Here is an 18,837-nt window from a genome sequence, read left to right as displayed (position 1 = left end):
ATAATAATAATAACAACAATAATAATAAATAATATAATAATATAATGATAATAATAGTGATAATAATAATAATAATATTCTTATTACTATATTAGTATTATTTTATAGGAAATTATAATTTAATTTTATTCTGTCGTTTGTTTAAATCCGGTTTAAAGAATGCAAATGATTTTCATCGTGTAATTAAGGTTAAAAATAAAGTATAATTGTGTAATATCAAATTTTAATCTTGTATATTTAATTTAATTATGTAATTAATGTTTCTGTTGTCATTGTATTTTGTATTATGTCATGTCAATCTGTATTACATTGTATCATTAATGAGTTCGTGTCAAGTGAGAATTGTGTTCAAGTTCAAAGATAGCAAGCCAAATTCATATACAAATTTCTTTAATAGGATAGGTTCAAATTAGATTTTATTAAATTAGGTCATTTTTAGGTTCACTTGAAAACAATTCATCCCTTAGTAGGTCATATTCGGGTTGGATACTGAGTTAAGTATTATTGGATTTATTGGATTGGGGGGTTATGAATTAGATTATTATTAAGTTGACCCAATAACAACTCAATCCTTAATAGGATTAAATTTGGGTTAAATGTTAGTGGGCAGGATCATTATCAATAGCAACTCAATCTGCACAATATGCCACTTGGACGGAGCTACTATTTGCTAATCACGTAGACAATGATAAATCACAATAAACCATTATAAAAAAATATTAAAAACATAAAATTGCTAACAAGATAAAACGAGAATTAGCATTTAGATAGTAGTATATTATAAGCAAGCGTCATCACAGACTAGTCCCAGTAGTTAAATATTTTCATTCTTCAAAAGCTAAAATTAAGTGTTCTTCACAAACTTAGAATAATAGTACTATGCATTGGAGTTTAGACCAAATCCAAACTTATGCTGAGACGGACTTGTAGTGGAATTCGTCAATGGTTGAGTACACCAGCCCTTCTGATTCAAGAGATTCCATAGTTTCTCTGGTAAAGATAAAACAAGCTAGTAAAACAAGAATCCATCTATAAATATTCGTTTGTTTGGAGAAAGAGAGAGGCGCATACGCAATCTTTTCCTGGGAGATTTTTAGTTTTTGAGCAATTTCATTCCGATGGATGCCCTGTTCCTTTGCACTGAAATACAAGGCCGATTTGAGAGTTCAATCTTAGACAAAAAAATGAACATTGTACAATACTTCCAAAATGAGAAAATGAACACATTTGCAAGTTACAAATCCAGCTCTTGTTATCAAGTAGATCCAGTAGATCAACAATGTCTAGAATGAAGTGAAGGTTTCAACTGCAATGGCTGCAAATTTTACCATCAATGACATGATTTCTAGGGTATGCTTTAAGTTGGTGTATATCATATGGTAATATTGTTGATCTATCACATATTCAATAGTTGAAACTCTATTTTTCAATCCAAGTATAACTATAAGTATTTCTGTAGTGAGCCTGGAAAAACACGACACAGTAAATTTGAAGCCAAAACAGGAAGAGACTAACCTATGCTGACAAAGAGAATCAAACTGCATGACTTACTTAGATGTGGGCAGTTGGAGATAGTCCAAAACCATCTTGTCGATGCTCCCTAGTCCATCCATGCTGTGGTCTTGAGAAACCTAAACAGTGAAAGGGACAGGTAGTCGATGAAATGAGTTTGCTGCATGGGAATATCTTGAACAAACAGAAAAAATGGTGTTGTGAGGAACCAACTTGACTTGACGAGATGGCTTGCTGCCCATTGTTAGGAGTAGCGGCGGTTGACGAAGCTAAAGTAGCAGAACCATTCTTCTGTGGTGTGCCACAAAAATTGGTAGATTATTATCACTTCTATTACATATTGGATACAGAATCACTTCTTGCATGCATTAGAAGCATATGTAAAAATACCTGTAATTTGGTGTTGATAAGGTGAGCATGAGCACATTCAATGAAATGGTATGCGATCTCATTGTAATCTTTCACGGGCCTGAACATAACAGAGTAGTTAAGAACGAAGGGCTGATGTGTTGAAGATAATAAAAAGGTTAAGCAATAGCATCTCCAATTCTGGAAGGCAGTAAACAAGAAGTTGGTTTACCACATTCATTAATTAACACTTTCAACTGGCTACAGGTTCATTCTTTATAATTACTAATTGGCTTCTACATGCAAAAATCTTGATATTGGGTAGAACACACACCGAAACATAACCCGTGCTAAGCCCCGATAAAATTTCTCATGGATGACCAAATCAGAGAAGACTGAAAGGAAATAATGTTACAATCTACGGGTCCTGTACCAGAAAGCCCGGTTTGAAAATACAATCATGGCATGTGACCTTTGCTAAACATTACGATATGTATACTAACCGACCAGCTAACAAACCTTTTCTCTTTACCCCTGGAAGAGTACATACCTGTAATTGCTTTATCATGCACATATACTTCATCCCACTTATTTATGTTGGTTTAGTGTTATTAGAGATCATTCATCCTGATCTTACAGACATAAAAATAACGGAGAAGCTTGATTCTAGGGGATACCAGAGAAGCATCCCTATGCTCAACTACACATAACACCTAAAGTAGAAATGTACTTCCTACAAACAATCAAAGTGATAAAGTAGCAATCAATTTTTCTAGGTAGCCAATCACCTGATGGCATAAAGCACGATTTCCCTTTTCCCTTTATAACTGCTTAAATGGCCATGAACTCGTACATAAATCCCATCTCTGGCAAATAGCATAAAGATTTTTTAGTCAAACCAAAAAGATAATCACAATCACATGAAAAAGTATTCGTTTTCAAAACTAGAATTTACAGTAATTCCTCCACTTCCTGGGTATCCTGTGCATCGTTAACCCTGCCCAAATAACAAAAAAACATAAAAAACTGCTCCATGAAGCAATGGTAACAAAAGCTAGCACTAAAGGATTAAGATCAATATCCATAGTAAAACAAATAAGAGAACTCAACCATCTCTTGCAGCCAATACGCCCTGTACCATCATCAATCATGAATGACACATCAGTAACCCTTGCTGTTTTTTCAAATACCATTCCCACCAATTTCACCTGAAAAATTACATATATCAGAAATAGACTTCATGAACTTATCATCAGCTTGCAAGACAAATAACAGTTGAGTGATAATCACATGTGAAATAAGTAATTAGGAGTCAGTTCATTAAGGTTCGTGAAATGCACAGAACTTCTAGTTGATATTTTATCTCAGGATTCAACAAACAAACACAGTGGAAAAGCTCGCCAATCCGTTTCAGCGTTAATCAGCAGATTTCCTTTATTAGATGATTTAATTTGCAGCACTTTAAACAAATCGATATTGAAATCTAAAAACAAAATAGCTTTACCAACAAAATTGAATCATACAATCGGAGAACACTAATTCTAAGATACCAAGGAACGCACATTGTAGACGCTGATGCCGTTGATGAGGATATCCGACTTGTCGCCGTCTGATGGAGTCGCTTCCACTATTTGCTTCACCGTTACCGGATGCATCGGCTGGGCATCTCGAGTCTAGGGAAAAATTGAGAATGATGAAATAAATAAAAAAGGAGAATTTAGTAGGGTTTGGATTGTGGTTATAGATTTACCTTGGCAGAGGAGGGAGATGGATCGGCGGTTTGCGAAGAGACGAAGCTGGGCGTGGAGTCGAATTGGTTGCTGTCGAACATCATTTTCTCGCTCTAAAGCTTAGCGCCTCTGCCGATCTTGCTATGTTTGAGATTTTAGAGGGTCATGGCTTTTTATTCAAGGTTTCGCGCCTTTCTTCCCAATTGTTTGGCGCCATTTTGAACCACACACCCCCGCGGCCCATTTGCACTATGTGGTGATTCTAGGTTTATTAAAATTATTCAAAATATCATCAAAGTTTACTAATAACAAATCAACTTAGAAGTATTTAAAATGGTGAATTATATCATAAATTTGTACCTATTTGCTATGTGCGTGAATTTACTTAGAGATTTCGGAATATGGTTTTTAATTCGCTAATCTTTCAGAATATGGTTTTAAATCTCTAATATTTCAGAACATGAAATTGAAACATGCATTTTTTTTGAATTTTTACTTCTTTTTGAAAATTCTTTTTTCTCTTCTTCTTTCTTATTATTTCACTTCCAACAATTACCAATTAACCAAATATCCATCACAAATTTGAATTCATTCTTAAAAATCAATTGAAATTCCTGCACCTCCACGCTCCTCCCTTCTCCATTCTTAGCAGCCTTCGCCGCTTCTACCCTCATCCTCCCTCCTTCATAGGTACTCTTCATTGCCTCCGCCTCTAGCCTCCTATTGCCGCCGCCACTACCTCAATTAATGATTCTGGATTTGTAGGTCTGTAGCGCGAAGCCGATGGTAGCAAGCGGTGAGATCCTGACGTTGGACAAATTGCCTGGACACATAGTGAACTTGCATTTGTTTACAATTGTGAATGTGGTTGTGGAATACACCTCTTAAATAAAAAAAATTCTAATAATCGTTAGTAACTAAATCAATAAAGTAATTGATAAGATTTGGTACGATGCATCTCAAGTATAATTACCTACTATTCCTTTCGTCCCTTAATAGATGTCACACTTTTCTTTTTGGTTTATCCCACAAAAGATGTCACATTTTCTTTTTTCTCCCTCTCATATTAAAATGCATCATGGCGTGAAATGGTATGCGAAAATGTGATAGACTTAACTATTAATGCACATGGAATGAAAAGCTACTATGAGCATCCACAATGGCTATGCTTTCGTACGACGATCGCTCGTCTGCGACGTCATCCGAGCTTGTCCGGTCATTGCAGGTCGACGGACGAGCGCCTTGCCCAAAAGTACGAAGCGTCACCCGATGCTCACCCATCACCTCGTCCGTCCGTTGCAGGCCGACGGACGAGGGCTGACTAGGACGATGCACGTGTTTTTCCTTTTTTTTTTAATTCTTCAAACATTATATATACTCCCTCAATCCACGTTTTCTCTCACAATCACAATCATAATCCACTCCTCTTCTCTTCTCTTTATCTTCTCTTATCAAATATGGATCCCAACAATTTCCTAAACTCGAACGGTACCAACGACGGTATGCAGATATTCGGCAGTAACGACGACGCCCGTTGGCCTGGCCACAAAAACTATAGGGTCGAGACTCCTGGATCTGTAGGGTTCACCTACAGTTAGTCTGAGTTTGATCCGTTCTTCAACATCGATTCCTACCAGGTCAAGGAGATGGAACCGAGCTATGGGAAACCTTCTACTCTGGTGCCGATGCGGAAAAAGAAGACCGCCCGGAAGGATAAGTCGCCAGCCGTCCCACTCCCATACAACGATCCCAGCAATGAGTACGTCGTCAAACGTACAAACTACACTCCGAAGGAGTATTTGAAGGTAGGGCTGGTAATTTTTAACACGACACGATAATCCGACACGAATCCGTACTAAATAATTGGGTTTGGATCAAGCCTTATTGGATACGGGTCATTATTGGGTCGACCCACTAAGAACACGAAAAATTCAGGTTGGATGCGGATAACCCGTTAAAAATTAATATTATTATTTTTAATTTTTATATTATTAGACTTAGTCACTTAGGAAAATAAAATAATAAATAATTAGATTAGGGTTAGAAATTAGAATGTGGAAATGGAATAGCCGAACAGCTGCCGTCACTCATCCCATTTCGTACTTCTATATTTCTCTTTCGCTCGCAATTCAGTAATTCACATTACCTCTGAAATCGCCGCCGCTCATCATCGCCGGAAACCTGGAGTTCGTTGCTTTCGCCCGACTTTCTACTTCTGGTAAGATTACTGATTATACCTTTCAAACTAGCAATCTAGCATCTCGTTGTTAGTTGTTACCTTTTATTAAGATGTTGACTTATGAGCATTCCAAATTTGGTGTAAGTATCTTCTATAGTATATTTTTTAATCACTTTCTCAAGTTTTTAGTTTGGAAATTAATTTACTCTTCCAGATTTCTTGAAGCAGCAGATGTACAAGTATTCTGTTTTGCCATATCAAGCTTGATATTTATGTCTATTTTACAGTTTGGGGATTACTTAAAATTGAAAGGTCAATGCAACATTCAATGAGATTCATGCTTCATACCTTTATATTGATTGCTTCCATTAAATATTGTCATTTATATTGCTCTACATGATTGTGACTTAGCAATTTTAATTATTTTCTAGCTAGTTTTGGTTTCTTGTTTCTATAATGCAATAAATTTTAGTAGAACGCATACTTACATAGTTACATTATATATTTCTAGCTAGTTTTAGTTTCTTGTTATTGTAACAACTCAATGTCATATCGTTTTTAGTTCTTATTTTATTATATCTGTTTTCTGTATATTAAACTCAATTCTTTGTGTAATATATGAAAAACTTTGATATCTTATTTTCTGAATGTTTTTTAAATTTGTTGCAGACAGAGATTAATTAGTAATCATGGCACTCAATTTTGGAGTTGGGAGTAGCAAGCCTCGGTGAGTCTCCAACATCAGCAAGTGAGACCATAGGAGATCTAGCCATGGAGGTTGCAGAGAGTCCTAATCCAAATAGTGCTAAGCCACCAAAGCCGAATCTAAAAAGAAAACAAAGGTCAGATGTTTGGAATCACTATAGAGTCGAATTCGATGGTAATGGTTTAAAGACATGTCATTGCGTGCATTGTGGTCATAAATATGAGCGAGTTACAAGTAGATCTGGAACTGGAAACATGCTACGTCATTTGGAAAGTTGTCCTAGAAAAAACGCAAAGGATGTTAGTGAAATTTTGACGGAGGGTAAATCTAAGTTTGATCCTGAGCATTTTCGTGCGTTGCTATGTTCTTTCATATCCGTTGTTGTGCACATATGGTCAATTTGGTTGTTCAAGATGGTTTGAAGGATATTGAGCAATCTGTTGTGGAGATTCGTGAGAGTGTCAAATATGTGCGAGGTTCACAAACAAGGAAGCAAAACTTTCTGGAATGTGTCAGCAAAGTAGGGTTGGATCGTAAGAGATGTTTGAGGCAAGATGTGACTACTAGGTGGAATTCAATCTTTTTATGCTTGATAATGCATTATATTACAAGAAAGCTTTCCATGCATTTTCAACTCAGTGATTCCAACTATAAGTTTTGTCCTTCATTAGAAGAATGGGTCAAAATTGAGAAGATTCATGGATTTTTGAGCTTGTTTTATGACGTCTATAATTTGTTTTCTGGAAGCAGCTACCCTACATCTAATATGTATTTCCATCCAACTGTTATATGCTATAGTTCATTGAGACAACATCAAAACAGTTCAGATCCGTACCTAAAAAAAATGGTTGAATTGATGCTACCAAAGTTTGAGAAGTATTGGTCAGATTTCAGTATGATCTTGACCATAGCTGTAGTCTTTGATCCACGCTATAAGCTTCAGTTTGTGGACTTCTTTTATAAGAAGCTATATGACCCTAATTCTGGTCAGTTTTCATTGGTGAAAGAGAAATTGTTTGCATTGTTTGAAGATTATTGCAAGTTCTACAATGACAAATTTGATGTTGATAAAAATGGAAATTCTACTGCAAGCGGACAATATTATGACTTCACAAATGCTGATTCAATGGCAGTGGTGGAGGTAAGTTACTCTCTAGTGTTATATGTTGTCAATATTGTTTGATTTTAATGATTTTTCATTTTTATTTGCATCTTAATTGCAGGAGTTCAATTCATTGGATGTTGAGTTTAGATTAAGCCAACCAAAATTCCAATAAGAGTTATACATGGAAGAAAAAAGATTGGATGTCAAATCCAATCTTGATATACTTAACTATTGGAAAGGATCACAATTCAAGTATCCACATGTTGCTTGCATGGCTCGTGACATTTAGAGCATAACTACTGTTGTTTCTGAATCCGTGTTTAGTGTTGGTGGAAGAGTTCTTGACTAATATCGTAGTTCACTCAAGCCAAGCAATGCAGAGGCAATAATTTGCACTAGAGATTGGTTGTTTGGAAAAAAAAGGTAATAACTTCTTATTTAGTTAATGTTAACTTTTGCGATTATTATAGTTATTTTATTAATTCTTATTTTCTTTCAAAGGTATTTAGGAGAAATACCAACAAATGACTTAGCCGAGGACTTTTTAAATGATGGTGAACCTCATACGGGAAGCTCCACAACCTAAACAGCCTTGACTTTTGCTACTTCTTGAAAGCATCAAAGGTTAGCTTACTACTTCACTTGATTTATACAAATTTCTTTCCTCCATTTGATTCTTAACTAAATACTCATTATTTGTTTTTCTTTCATTTTCAAGAATATAAAATTTGATAAATGGGTTGTGAGGAATATAGGCAGAACCTGTTTATTAGTTTATCCTATTACTTGAAGCATTCAATACCAGATACTTGAAGCTTATTCTCTATTTATTTGATTCACTTTTCTCATGATAGAGAGGATTTTAAGCTAAGGTTTTAATCAAGATCGATAATTTCTCCTATTGTTGATGAATTTTTCTATTTGCTTGTCTGGTTTATCATGTTTTGTTGTTTGTTACCTGCTTTGTATATATAACATATTGAGCTTTGTAATTATACAAGATTTCATTGTCTTTTCTTGCTTGGATGTTTGATCTATAATAATCACTATGAGAGTGGCTTTAGCTTGGTTGGAATTTAAGATACTGAATTTAACTTGCAGAAATTGGATTTAAACTATGTGAATGAGGATTAGATGTTGTTTCTGATTCTGCGAATGAGGTTATTGAGATCATTACATGACTTAGAATAGATTTGATACGTGAAATCTGTAATTTGATTAATTTCTACCTTGTGAATTTACAGGTTAGGGGGACTTGAGGTTATCAAAACATGCTGCGACTAGCCAAGCTGCCAAGGAGTTATTCTCTTACTATATGATTATGTTAGCTTTATTGAGGATTTGAAACAAAAGTTATGTATTTTGTTGGATTTTTTTGGACTGTGTTGGATTTTTGCTGTTTAAAATGGAACATCTTCATGTTATATGGCTTTTTAAAGTCTTGATCAATTTTTGAAGCAATCTGTAATCGTGAAGGGTTGTTATCGTGCTTAGGTTGTTGTCGTGCTGTTATCGTGTCCGGTAAACCCAAAGTGGTTCGTGTCAGTATCGTGTGTTAGGTTTGGTATACTGAAAAGCATGTTTCGAGCAAGTTTCGCGCGAATAGAATCTTGCTTGTATACGTAAAACTCTACAATCCACTTTTAACCCGATTCAGTATTATTCGAGCAGTCTCGCACGAATAGAATCACTATTATTATTACATTGTGTTTGCTTGTGCATTTATAAGATGTTTTACAAACATTTAAATGCATAAGAAGTAAACAAAGTCTAAGTCTTTTGCTTAGTAGACCGGTTGTGGGCGTCGTCCACTTTAAGGTAACACGGTCAGATCTAAGCAATGCTTTGCAAAAGAAAAAGAAGAATTTCACAACCTAGATAGACTTAGACTACCTATCGTGAAAGGTTGCAATGTCAGTACGTATATTTCTAAGCCTTACTGAAATAAGATGACATTGGTGTGGTATAGCACTGAACGGATCTAACAGCAAGACGTGTCTTTATGCTATCTACTAAAAGACTAGGTCTTGATAAAATACTATTTCTTAATCTACATATGTTAGCATTGAGCATACGGTATTGATTATGCACTACTTTGACTTATCAAATGGTGCGGGTTTTTCGCAACCCAATAATCCTGATATATTGGGTAGTGGTGATTAATATCTAGCGGTGCTAGGATTGCTATTATGTTGAAACGCGCGCGAGGTGAGTCTCGTTTGATAATGTCCTCAAGAGGAGCTCGAACAAGGTTTTATTATTCAGAAAACTGGCCAGTTGGAGTTTTATCGCTCTATGAATAATAAATAAATGTTTCTTGCTAAGTCTACTCTTGGAATTAATAAAATATTAATTAATTAAGTCCATAGCAGACATTAATTAATTAATGGACATTTATATCTTAAGCGTGAGAAATAAATAATAAACAAAGTGGAAACCCGGATTACTTGTAATTTCGGATTTGGATGGGGAGAGTTCAATATTACTTCTGTAGTGGCTGCTCGTAATATTCCAATATAAGCTTGTATTAAATTGTGGGTTCAATTTAATTAGTAAAAAGCTAATTAGGGGAGCCCATATCCAAAACCTTCCATAGATCCCTGTCTGGGCCCAAAAAGAACTTAATATAAATAGGAGAATAAAGGAGGCAGAAATCATTCATTATTATTACTCATAATTTTCGTCCCCCTCTACCTAGAGGAGTTCGAATTTCTCTCCTAATTGGAGAAGGATTTCTTCTGTCTTCTTTATTCGAGTCCTAGTATTTTGATAAGATCAGCCCACCCTGATATTGAGATACAGTTTGGGAACCAGAGAGAAGATCCGTGGTCTAATATCGAAGATCATCACGTGGAGAAGGCGCGAGCAATCGTCGATTCTTTGGAGAATCAAATCGGTAACTCTAAACTGTAGAATTCATGTTTTAGGATTTACTTTCTTTGAGCATGAATTATTTGCGTTCTAGCATGCAATTTTCTGTTTAACATGTGAATTGATTAATCGCATAATCAGTCAAATAGATCCGTGTCTGATTTATTTGTTTTGTACAAGTCTTCCGCTGTGCAAGGGGTACCAAACCCCATCATCGTGTTCAGATCGATATCGTGTTGTTATCGTGTCAGGTCAACCCAAAGCGGTTCGTGTCGTTATCGTGTTCAGGTTGTGTCCGGGTTTGAAGGTGGCATTGGGTTCGTGTTCGGATTTGGAGTTTCCTTAACAGGTTGGGTTTGGGTTTGGCCTTATTGGGTTGGGTCGTTATCGGGTTGACGCGATAACGATCCAATCCGCACGATTTGCCAGCCCTACTTGAAGGTGGTTGAGTGTTGGATCGATATATTGGAGGAATCGATAAATGCCAACTACCAGATGATGGCCAGGACGTGGAATCGCATTGACGCCATATACAACATAGTGAAACTGACGTGGGCGTTCAAGCGAAACTAGAGGTGCCCACGGTTCAGGAACCGACGGTTACGGTTCGGAACCGCCGGTTCCGGTTTTGGAAATTGTTGAACCGGAACCGAACCGCGAGGGTGTTTCGCGGTTACGGTTACGGTTCCAAAACCGCCGGTTTTGATTTCGGTTCTGAACGGGCGGTTTTTCGGCGGTTTTTTACGGTTTTTCACGGTTCCAAACCGTCGGTTTTTTGTGGTTCCGGCTTGATTTCACGGTTTTCCGATGATTTTTCGCGGTTCCGGTTCGAAACCGCGCGGAACCGGTGGTTCCGATATGGTTTCGGTTCGAAAATATTTGAACATGAACCGAACCACGGTTCAAAAGTCGACGGTTTCGGTTCGGCTAAATTCTCACGGTTTCGGTTTTAACCGCCGGTTCGATAAACCTTGGGCAGGTCTAAGCAGAACAAGGAGCAGCTCCGCAAGTGTTGGGATCGGATCAAGCTCCATGTCAACAACTTCAGGGATATTTACATAAAGTCGAGGGACGGAATGGGCAGCGCCAAGAGAATGGAGGATGTCATCGAAAAAGCAATGGCTGAGTACCAGTCGTAGTACGAAATTTGACTGATGTTGAAGGACAAGCCGAAGTTCAACGGGAGGGATAACGGCCACATCCTGAGTGCACAGTTTTGCACAGTTTTAAGGTCTTTATTTAGTCCATTTTAGTGTCAAAGTTGCATTTCATGTTCATTATTTGCATATATTATCTATTTTGGTATTTTGTTGTGTTTTATGAAAAATGTGAAAATTAGAGCCTAAAAAAATAGCAAAAAGTCGAAGATGGAAATTTGGAGTATTAAAGCCAGCCAGCGGTCCGCTGCACCTTTGCCAGCGACCACTGCCCCTTAACGACCGCTGAAAAGATGAACATGCCCAGCAACCGCTGGGATGTGCGCATCGACCGCTGATTTAGATATCGTAGCTATGAAGTGATTGCCAGCGACCGCTGAAACAAGTGCATCGACCGTTGATCGAGTAACAGAAGCTATGGGATAATTTGCAGCGACCGCTAGACAAAGTGCAGCGGCCCGCTGGGAAAATGCGGCACACAGAATTTGCCATATTTTCTCTTCAAGACTTATGATACTCTGTTGAAGATTTGCCTTATTATGATATACGATTTGGAGTCTATAAATATCCCCCCAAGCTTCATCAAAAAGAGCATTTGACAGCATGATTCCAGAACATAATATTTGAGAGTTCCTTCCACTGTGATCATTGCTTAAGGAGTTTGAAGAGTGAATTCAAGAGAAGATCAAGGTTACAAGATTCAACCTTTGGGTTCTATTGCTTTTAGTTCTATTGTTTTCTATGTTTTTCCTACAAACTATGTGTTTAGATTATTCCATAATGCATAACTAAACTCATTGAATTCTAGGGATGTGTTTGTAATGACTTTGGTTTATATAGTTCCTATTTAGTTAATATTGGTTTTGTTAATTACTTTGCTTCTATTCTAAGTGTTGGATAATGCTTCATGTTTGAGTGACACATTCTATGATGATTTATTGACGTGCAACATAATCGTGAGGGGAGATTTGCATGTTAGAAGAGCTTAGTTGACATTACAGTTAACTCTTCTTAAAACGGTTCTGTTAATTTAGAGCGAGAACATTAGGAGTCTTAGGCACTTTTAGGAGTTACAAATCTAGGATTGATTCCCCTAGTGTCTGTGATCTGCTTTGTGCCGCATGGACAATATTTATGTGACTCATTCTAGTAAAGTATGAATTGTGCTAGGGTGTTGTAGTTGGAACTTGTATAAATCTGAACAAGCCTGCGCTGCTTGCGTTCACTCTCTTCATCTTCTTTTAATAGTTATAAATCGTTGCGAGCTGCTCAAGTTGGACGGTCGACCTAATCAGGCCAACCTATTTCTGCATGTAACCTGCGGATAAGCAAGTGAGTGGATGGTAAAAGCTCAGGCTGATCAAGCTGAGTGACTCCGACTCGAGTGAGATGAAACGAGGAACTCAAAAGTGCTTGCTGTCAAAAACCTGAACACACTAATACTATTAACTAGTACAGGAAAGTAAGGATCGATCCCACAGTGATGAGGTGTTGGACATTTGTTTGTGTGACATGACTTGGGGCTTGGTAGCTGCCACGCTTTCTAGGGGGTGGGTTAAGTTTTAACTACTAGACTTGGAAAATAAACTGAACTGAACAACTAAACTAAACTACTTGATCAACTAGACTGACATTACTATAAATAGACAAACAGAATAAACGGGGTCTCCTGCAAAAAGCACTGTAAAGTAAAAACTTACTAGCAACTTCATCTTCTTCAACAAATCAACATAGAAAACCCTAAACAGGAAACATATATGAAAAGTTAAAGAAGACGAAACATCAGTGAACACACAAAACTTAAATCTACTCCTAAGATCAAAGCTACGACTACGTAAAAAAAAGAACTACGACATTTTCATGCAGAAACGAAACCTAAACCCCTAGATCTAAACATACGAAGACGACTCAAACATAAAACATCAAATCTAAGCTAAGACTCAACATAAAACACGAAAACGAAACAAATCTAAAGCATAAAACATAAAACATGACACGAAGTTGAAAACGCAAACAGAAACTTGGATTAATGAATTAAAGAGTCGATAACATAGAAACTAAACTAGGAAAGCAGGTAAGGAAAGCAGTAAATTGTTTTATCATCCCTTCTTGGGATGGAATACAGAACAGAAAATTGAAATTGTGCGAGAAAACGAACACCAAATTGAGAACTACCAGCTAATAGAATAGGAACCAAATGCGTGTGTGCAGAAATCTAGAACAAGGAAGCGAAATAAGATATGGTTTCAGCCTTGGAAGAGAGCTGAGACCATAACCTACTCTAAGAAGACTATTGAGAACCCCCTTAAACTACAATGCAGGAAAATGAAAATGGGGGAACTCCCTTCTCTCGGTGTGTTGGGATCCTTTATATAGGGAGGCGTAGGACTCTGATCCCTAGGGTACCACCTCCCCAAAATGATGCCACCCTTCACACCTTTAGGTGGGGTCTCTTGCCTTCTTTCCAATGCAGACTCTGGCCGGCTCCGGTAAATTGTGACTTGATCAGCTTGTTGCTGCCTTTTTCTCCTCTTTTTCTTGATTTTTGCCTTTGCCCTCCTGATTTATGCGATCTCTGGTTTATGGCGAATTTCACACACACCTGGCTCAAAAAGGGTTGTTAGTTCACTGATTTAGGTGCAGTTTTACGATGGAACACATGCATGAAACGAGCCTCATCAAAACCATAATTATGAAAGCACATCTCTTGAATTCTGCATTTGCTTATTTGTTTCCTTTGTTTTACAAGTTTTTACTTTTCAAAACCAAAAATCTTTGTTTTTCCAAATAATAGAAGAAGTTTAGTAGAAGGTATACAATGTGATCGTTTTTCACGTGTTTGATATTTGATACTGACTTTTAGCTATACTATATATGCTCTATATTCTTGCAGGTTTATTTAGTGTTAATAAAAAGTGCATCAACTAGTAGCGGTGGCCCGTCACCTATGGATCTCAACGCTAAGCAGGAAGGGAGTTCCGGCACGCCAACATCCACTTTTAGGCGCACCGTTGGAAGACTGCCAAAGCCCGGGTAGAGGGAAGTGGAGGGCGTCTGCATCGGCTGGGCCACCTGCGCCGTCTACTCAGCACGTGGCCTCAGCGATCCATGAGTTTGGTGGCTTTCGTGAGAGTTACGATTATAGATTGCTAATTGACGCAACCACCGCCCGTGACAATGCCACCGATCTGGAAACCCGCCAGAGGTATGAGAAGATGGTCAAGAATTTGAGCAAGAAGTTAGATTTAGATGACCAGTGTAGGTTTTGTTAAATTTAGTAATGTAGTTTTTTTGGTTTTTTTTTTTAAATTTAGTAATGTAGTTTTTTTTTTTTAAAAATTTAGTAATGTAGTTTTTTTTAATTAAGTAATTTAGTTTTCTTTAATTAAGTAATGTAGGTATTTGTTAAATTTGTTGTATATAATATACTCCCTCCGTCCCATTTTAGGAGTCCCGGTTGAGTTCGGCACGAGTTTTAAGAAATATAAAAGAAAGTTGGTGAAAAAAGATAGTGGAATGTGGGTCCTACTTTTATATATTAGTTTTATAATAAAATGTGAATGGAAAAAGGTGAGTGGAGTGTGGGGCCTATTACCATTTATGGAATATTCCAACCGTGACTCCTAAAGTGGGACACCCAAAAGTAGTAAACCGAAACTTTTAAAGTGGGACGGAGGGAGTAATATATTTTGGTATTTTAGTAATTGATAATAAAAATATATATATTTAATTGATAGGGCAGACAATAGTCTGAACCATTGCAGAAGGAAGGGTCGGACTAAGAAATGCTGATATGGCGACCACTAGTCTGGCCACTTGGGCGGACACTAGTCCGACCATTGTTGATGCTCTAAATGAAACTTACTAAAAATGTACTAGAAAAAAGGTAAAAGCAACAGAGAACCAAAGATTCTAACCAACTACCTAGGTGCTAAAAAGCTTAACAGTAAAAGGTATAAAAGCATAAAGCATAATTTTTGGTCTCACATCTTGATTTGGACATTTTCTTTTTCACCGAGTTAAACTTAACAAAAAAGAACAATCTCCATGGATGAATCTCAAAGCTCGAAACTAGAAATGCAAGATCTAACTTGAAAACACAAATGTGAATGAAATCAATTGAGATCTACGTAAACTGGCCAACAAATAAGAGCGACAGAATTACAACATAACTGAATGTATTTCCTAGCAACCTTAACCGATTCAAAACATGTAAACACGTAAGAAACAACAAATTTACTTCGATCTAAGCATAACTAGGTAAACACCAAAGCTCAAACTCAGAACAACACAAGACGAACCGAATAAAAATCTCATAACTTGAATCTAAAGCAAGATCCACAATCCAAAGCAACAAAGGGAATCAAAGCACGATTCAACAAAACAAGATCAACTACAAGTCTTAAGTAAGGAAATCCGGAAAACAAAACAATAGCAGGAGCTTAAAACTGAAACGAAAATGTAAACAGTGAAGTAAATGTCTTTGCTTCTAAGAACGTCGAGACTGCCGTTGGACTAGCTATGTCGACCGGAACGACATGGGCATGGTGAACATCTTCTTCGGCTGGCGGCCAAAGGCTTGAGATGGAGCTGGAGTGGAAAGACGGTGAGTGGATTTTTTTCGAAGCTTCAAAAGGGGACTCCTCTCTTCATGTTAATGCCTCTATTTATAGGGCGGTATGGCCTAAATCCCTAGGGTTACATCATTCCATGACTTGACATTTCTACCCCTTCAGAAATCCTAAAGCAGCCCCTCCTATGTTTTGATTCCTTGGTGTGGTCTATTGACCAGTTTGCGCACTTTTTGTCGTTTTTTACTTGAATTGCCTTCGGCACCCCTTGCATGAGCTTAGAACATTTTTCTGTACACTTAGAAACTAATTTGCGCATATTATATGTGAAAACATGGTAAACTGACCGGTAACAAGGCACGGAACTCGACTTATTAGTGATAAATCTATGTCTGATGCGTGGCTTCAACACTTCAACATACTTTGGGGTGTAAAACACTGTTATATGCCAAAAAAAAACGTTGTTATTTCACTAGAAAGCATGTTCACTTCACTATAAATGATCTTTATAATATATCGTTATCAATCTAATCATTATAAGCAATCTATATTAAGAAATACACTTTATTTTAAAGCCTATAAATTTCACATTAGCTCATATTTACTTCACTCTAAAGAGTTTTCATATCCTACAAAATTATTTTTTATAATGAAATGGTTATTAATACTTCTTTGTATGAATCACATCCACAAAAATGATCACTAGTACAAATCGAGCATTCATACAACAAATTACTTTATACGCATATTACTCATATATGAAGGAATATGCTTCGGATTTAATTTTCGAGTGAACTGTAATGACATCAAAGTAAACCAATTTAGTCTTTAAGATACACCGATTTCGATGATCTCATGATTAATTCATGAGAGTTTAAATATTACCTTCAAATTTATTCTCTGCATCCCCTCCCAATGATGATGAACTGAAATCAAAGTTGTCTTCATCTAGTGTCGGTATCAAACGCGAAATCGAGAATTTGTGATAAATTGACAATGGACAACAACATATAAATGAACATTGTGTAAGTGATGATGGAAAGGAAGAATAGAGTTGCGGTAATCTCGGGAGTAATAGCTTTCTAGAACGACCATCGTCGTAGACGGATCGTGATACTCATTCGGACCGTAGGAGTTGTGCTCTGTCGCCTTCTTCAGCATATGTGTGCTGGGGTTTGGTGCCCCTTGCACAGCGGAAGACATACATTCACAAATAAATTAGACATACACATCTATTTGACCGATTATGAGATCAATTAATCACATGTTAAACAATCAAATGCATACAAGAACACAAATAATTCATGTAAAGGGAATTAAAACCCTAATTGATGAATTTCCAATGGTTTAGAAATATCGATTTGATTCTCTAAAGAATCGACGATTGCTTGCACCTTCTCCACATGATGTTCTTCGTACTTAACCACGAACCTTCAAATCTATATCCCGAACTCAGATAATGACCTTTGGATAGGCAAAGTTTGTCAGAATAAAAAAGGGCTTAATTAGAATGAAGATGGAACTTCAGTTTTGTGAAGAATAGAGAAAAATCGTCCACTCCTACCGAGGAGCACGAAATTTGTGAGTTTATTAACTCTAAATATTCTTTTTAATCTCCTTTTTATATAGATTTATGATGGGTCAGATTAGGGATCCATGGAGGTTGGACTTTTAATACTCCCTCCGTCCTACAAGAATATCCACTCTTTCTTTTTAGTCCGTCCCACAAGAATATGCACTTTCTAATGAGATGAGACCCATTCTCCACTAACAACACTTTAATTACTTTTTCTCTCTACCCCTCTCTTACTTTACCAATTTTGCAATGAAACTCGTGTTGAACCCAAAGTGCATTTGGGGACGGAGGGAGTAATTAAATTGAGCCTCAATTTACTACAAGTCCAATAAAATATTATTATCAACCACTACAGTAAAATAATATTAACTGCCCGTCCAATCCCTAATTACAAGTAATCCGGGCTTTACCTCTTTAACTTTTTATTTCTCGTGTTTAAGATATAAATCTCCATTAATTAATTTAAATGTGTTATTTGAATTTATTTAATTAATATCTATTACCAAGAGCTGTCTAGTTTGAAATATTTATTCATTATTTTGGAATAAATTTTCAACCGGTCGGGTTCTGAATAATAAAATATTTTTCGAACACCTCTTGAGGATATTATCAAACTGGACTCACCCAGCACACGATTCATTGCAATAAAAATACTAGCATCTCTAGATATCAGGATTCTTGGATTGCGAAAAATGGGCACCATTTGATAAATCAAAGTAGTGATAATCAATATCGTATGTTCAATGTTATGTCAACAATGATTAAGAAATAACAATCACCGATACCTCGTCTTTCAGTCAATAGCAAGAAAGACTTATCTCAATAGTGCTATACCATACCAGTGTCGTTTATTTCCTAAGGTAAGGAAACATGTGGAGTGACACTGCAACCTTTCGTTAGGTAGCCAAAACCTATGTAGGTTGTTAAATTCTATTATCTTCTGTAAAGAACCGACTGCATCACCTTATGTGAACGTCGTTCACGACTAGTCTATACATTTAAATGTTTGAGAAACATCTTCTAAATGTATAAGCAAACACCAATGCGATAAAATTATTTCTTCTCGCCTTGTGTTAGTGGAT

General features: G+C 36.8%; 1 protein-coding gene across 1 annotated transcript; it reads right to left on the bottom strand.

Annotated features, from left to right (window-relative positions):
- Nucleotides 1-747: 747 nt before the first annotated feature.
- Nucleotides 748-3,764, bottom strand: LOC125190539 (replication protein A 32 kDa subunit A-like). Its single transcript, XM_048087865.2, has 10 exons — nucleotides 3,611-3,764; nucleotides 3,423-3,533; nucleotides 2,971-3,068; nucleotides 2,816-2,857; nucleotides 2,649-2,726; nucleotides 1,903-1,981; nucleotides 1,726-1,803; nucleotides 1,552-1,631; nucleotides 1,072-1,140; nucleotides 748-990 (listed from the first exon to the last, which is right to left on the bottom strand). Exons 1-10 carry the CDS (start codon nucleotides 3,692-3,694, stop codon nucleotides 909-911), a joined length of 801 nt encoding a protein of 266 aa, XP_047943822.1. The 5' UTR covers nucleotides 3,695-3,764; the 3' UTR covers nucleotides 748-908.
- Nucleotides 3,765-18,837: the final 15,073 nt, after the last annotated feature.

Source organism: Salvia hispanica, chromosome 5, assembly GCF_029641045.1.
Source record: "Salvia hispanica isolate PSC_SH4W2 chromosome 5, Shi_PSC_v1, whole genome shotgun sequence".
In the NCBI taxonomy this organism is placed as follows: Eukaryota; Viridiplantae; Streptophyta; class Magnoliopsida; order Lamiales; family Lamiaceae; genus Salvia; species Salvia hispanica.
The sequence above is the reverse complement of the archived record's forward strand: the minus strand, read 5'-3'. Positions and strand labels throughout refer to the sequence as shown.

What these genes read in the sequence shown, in the direction of transcription:
- LOC125190539 (XM_048087865.2), bottom strand. Translation starts at nt 3,694, where the DNA reads ATGATGTTCGACAGCAACCAATTCGACTCCACGCCCAGCTTCGTCTCT. An exon ending in CAGGAAGTGGAGGAATTACT is followed by an intron (nt 2,727 to 2,815) that starts GTAAATTCTAGT and finishes GCTATTTGCCAG; the next exon opens with AGATGGGATTTATGTACGAG. An exon ending in ATCGTGCTTTATGCCATCAG is followed by an intron (nt 1,982 to 2,648) that starts GTGATTGGCTAC and finishes TGTTATGTTCAG; the next exon opens with GCCCGTGAAAGATTACAATG.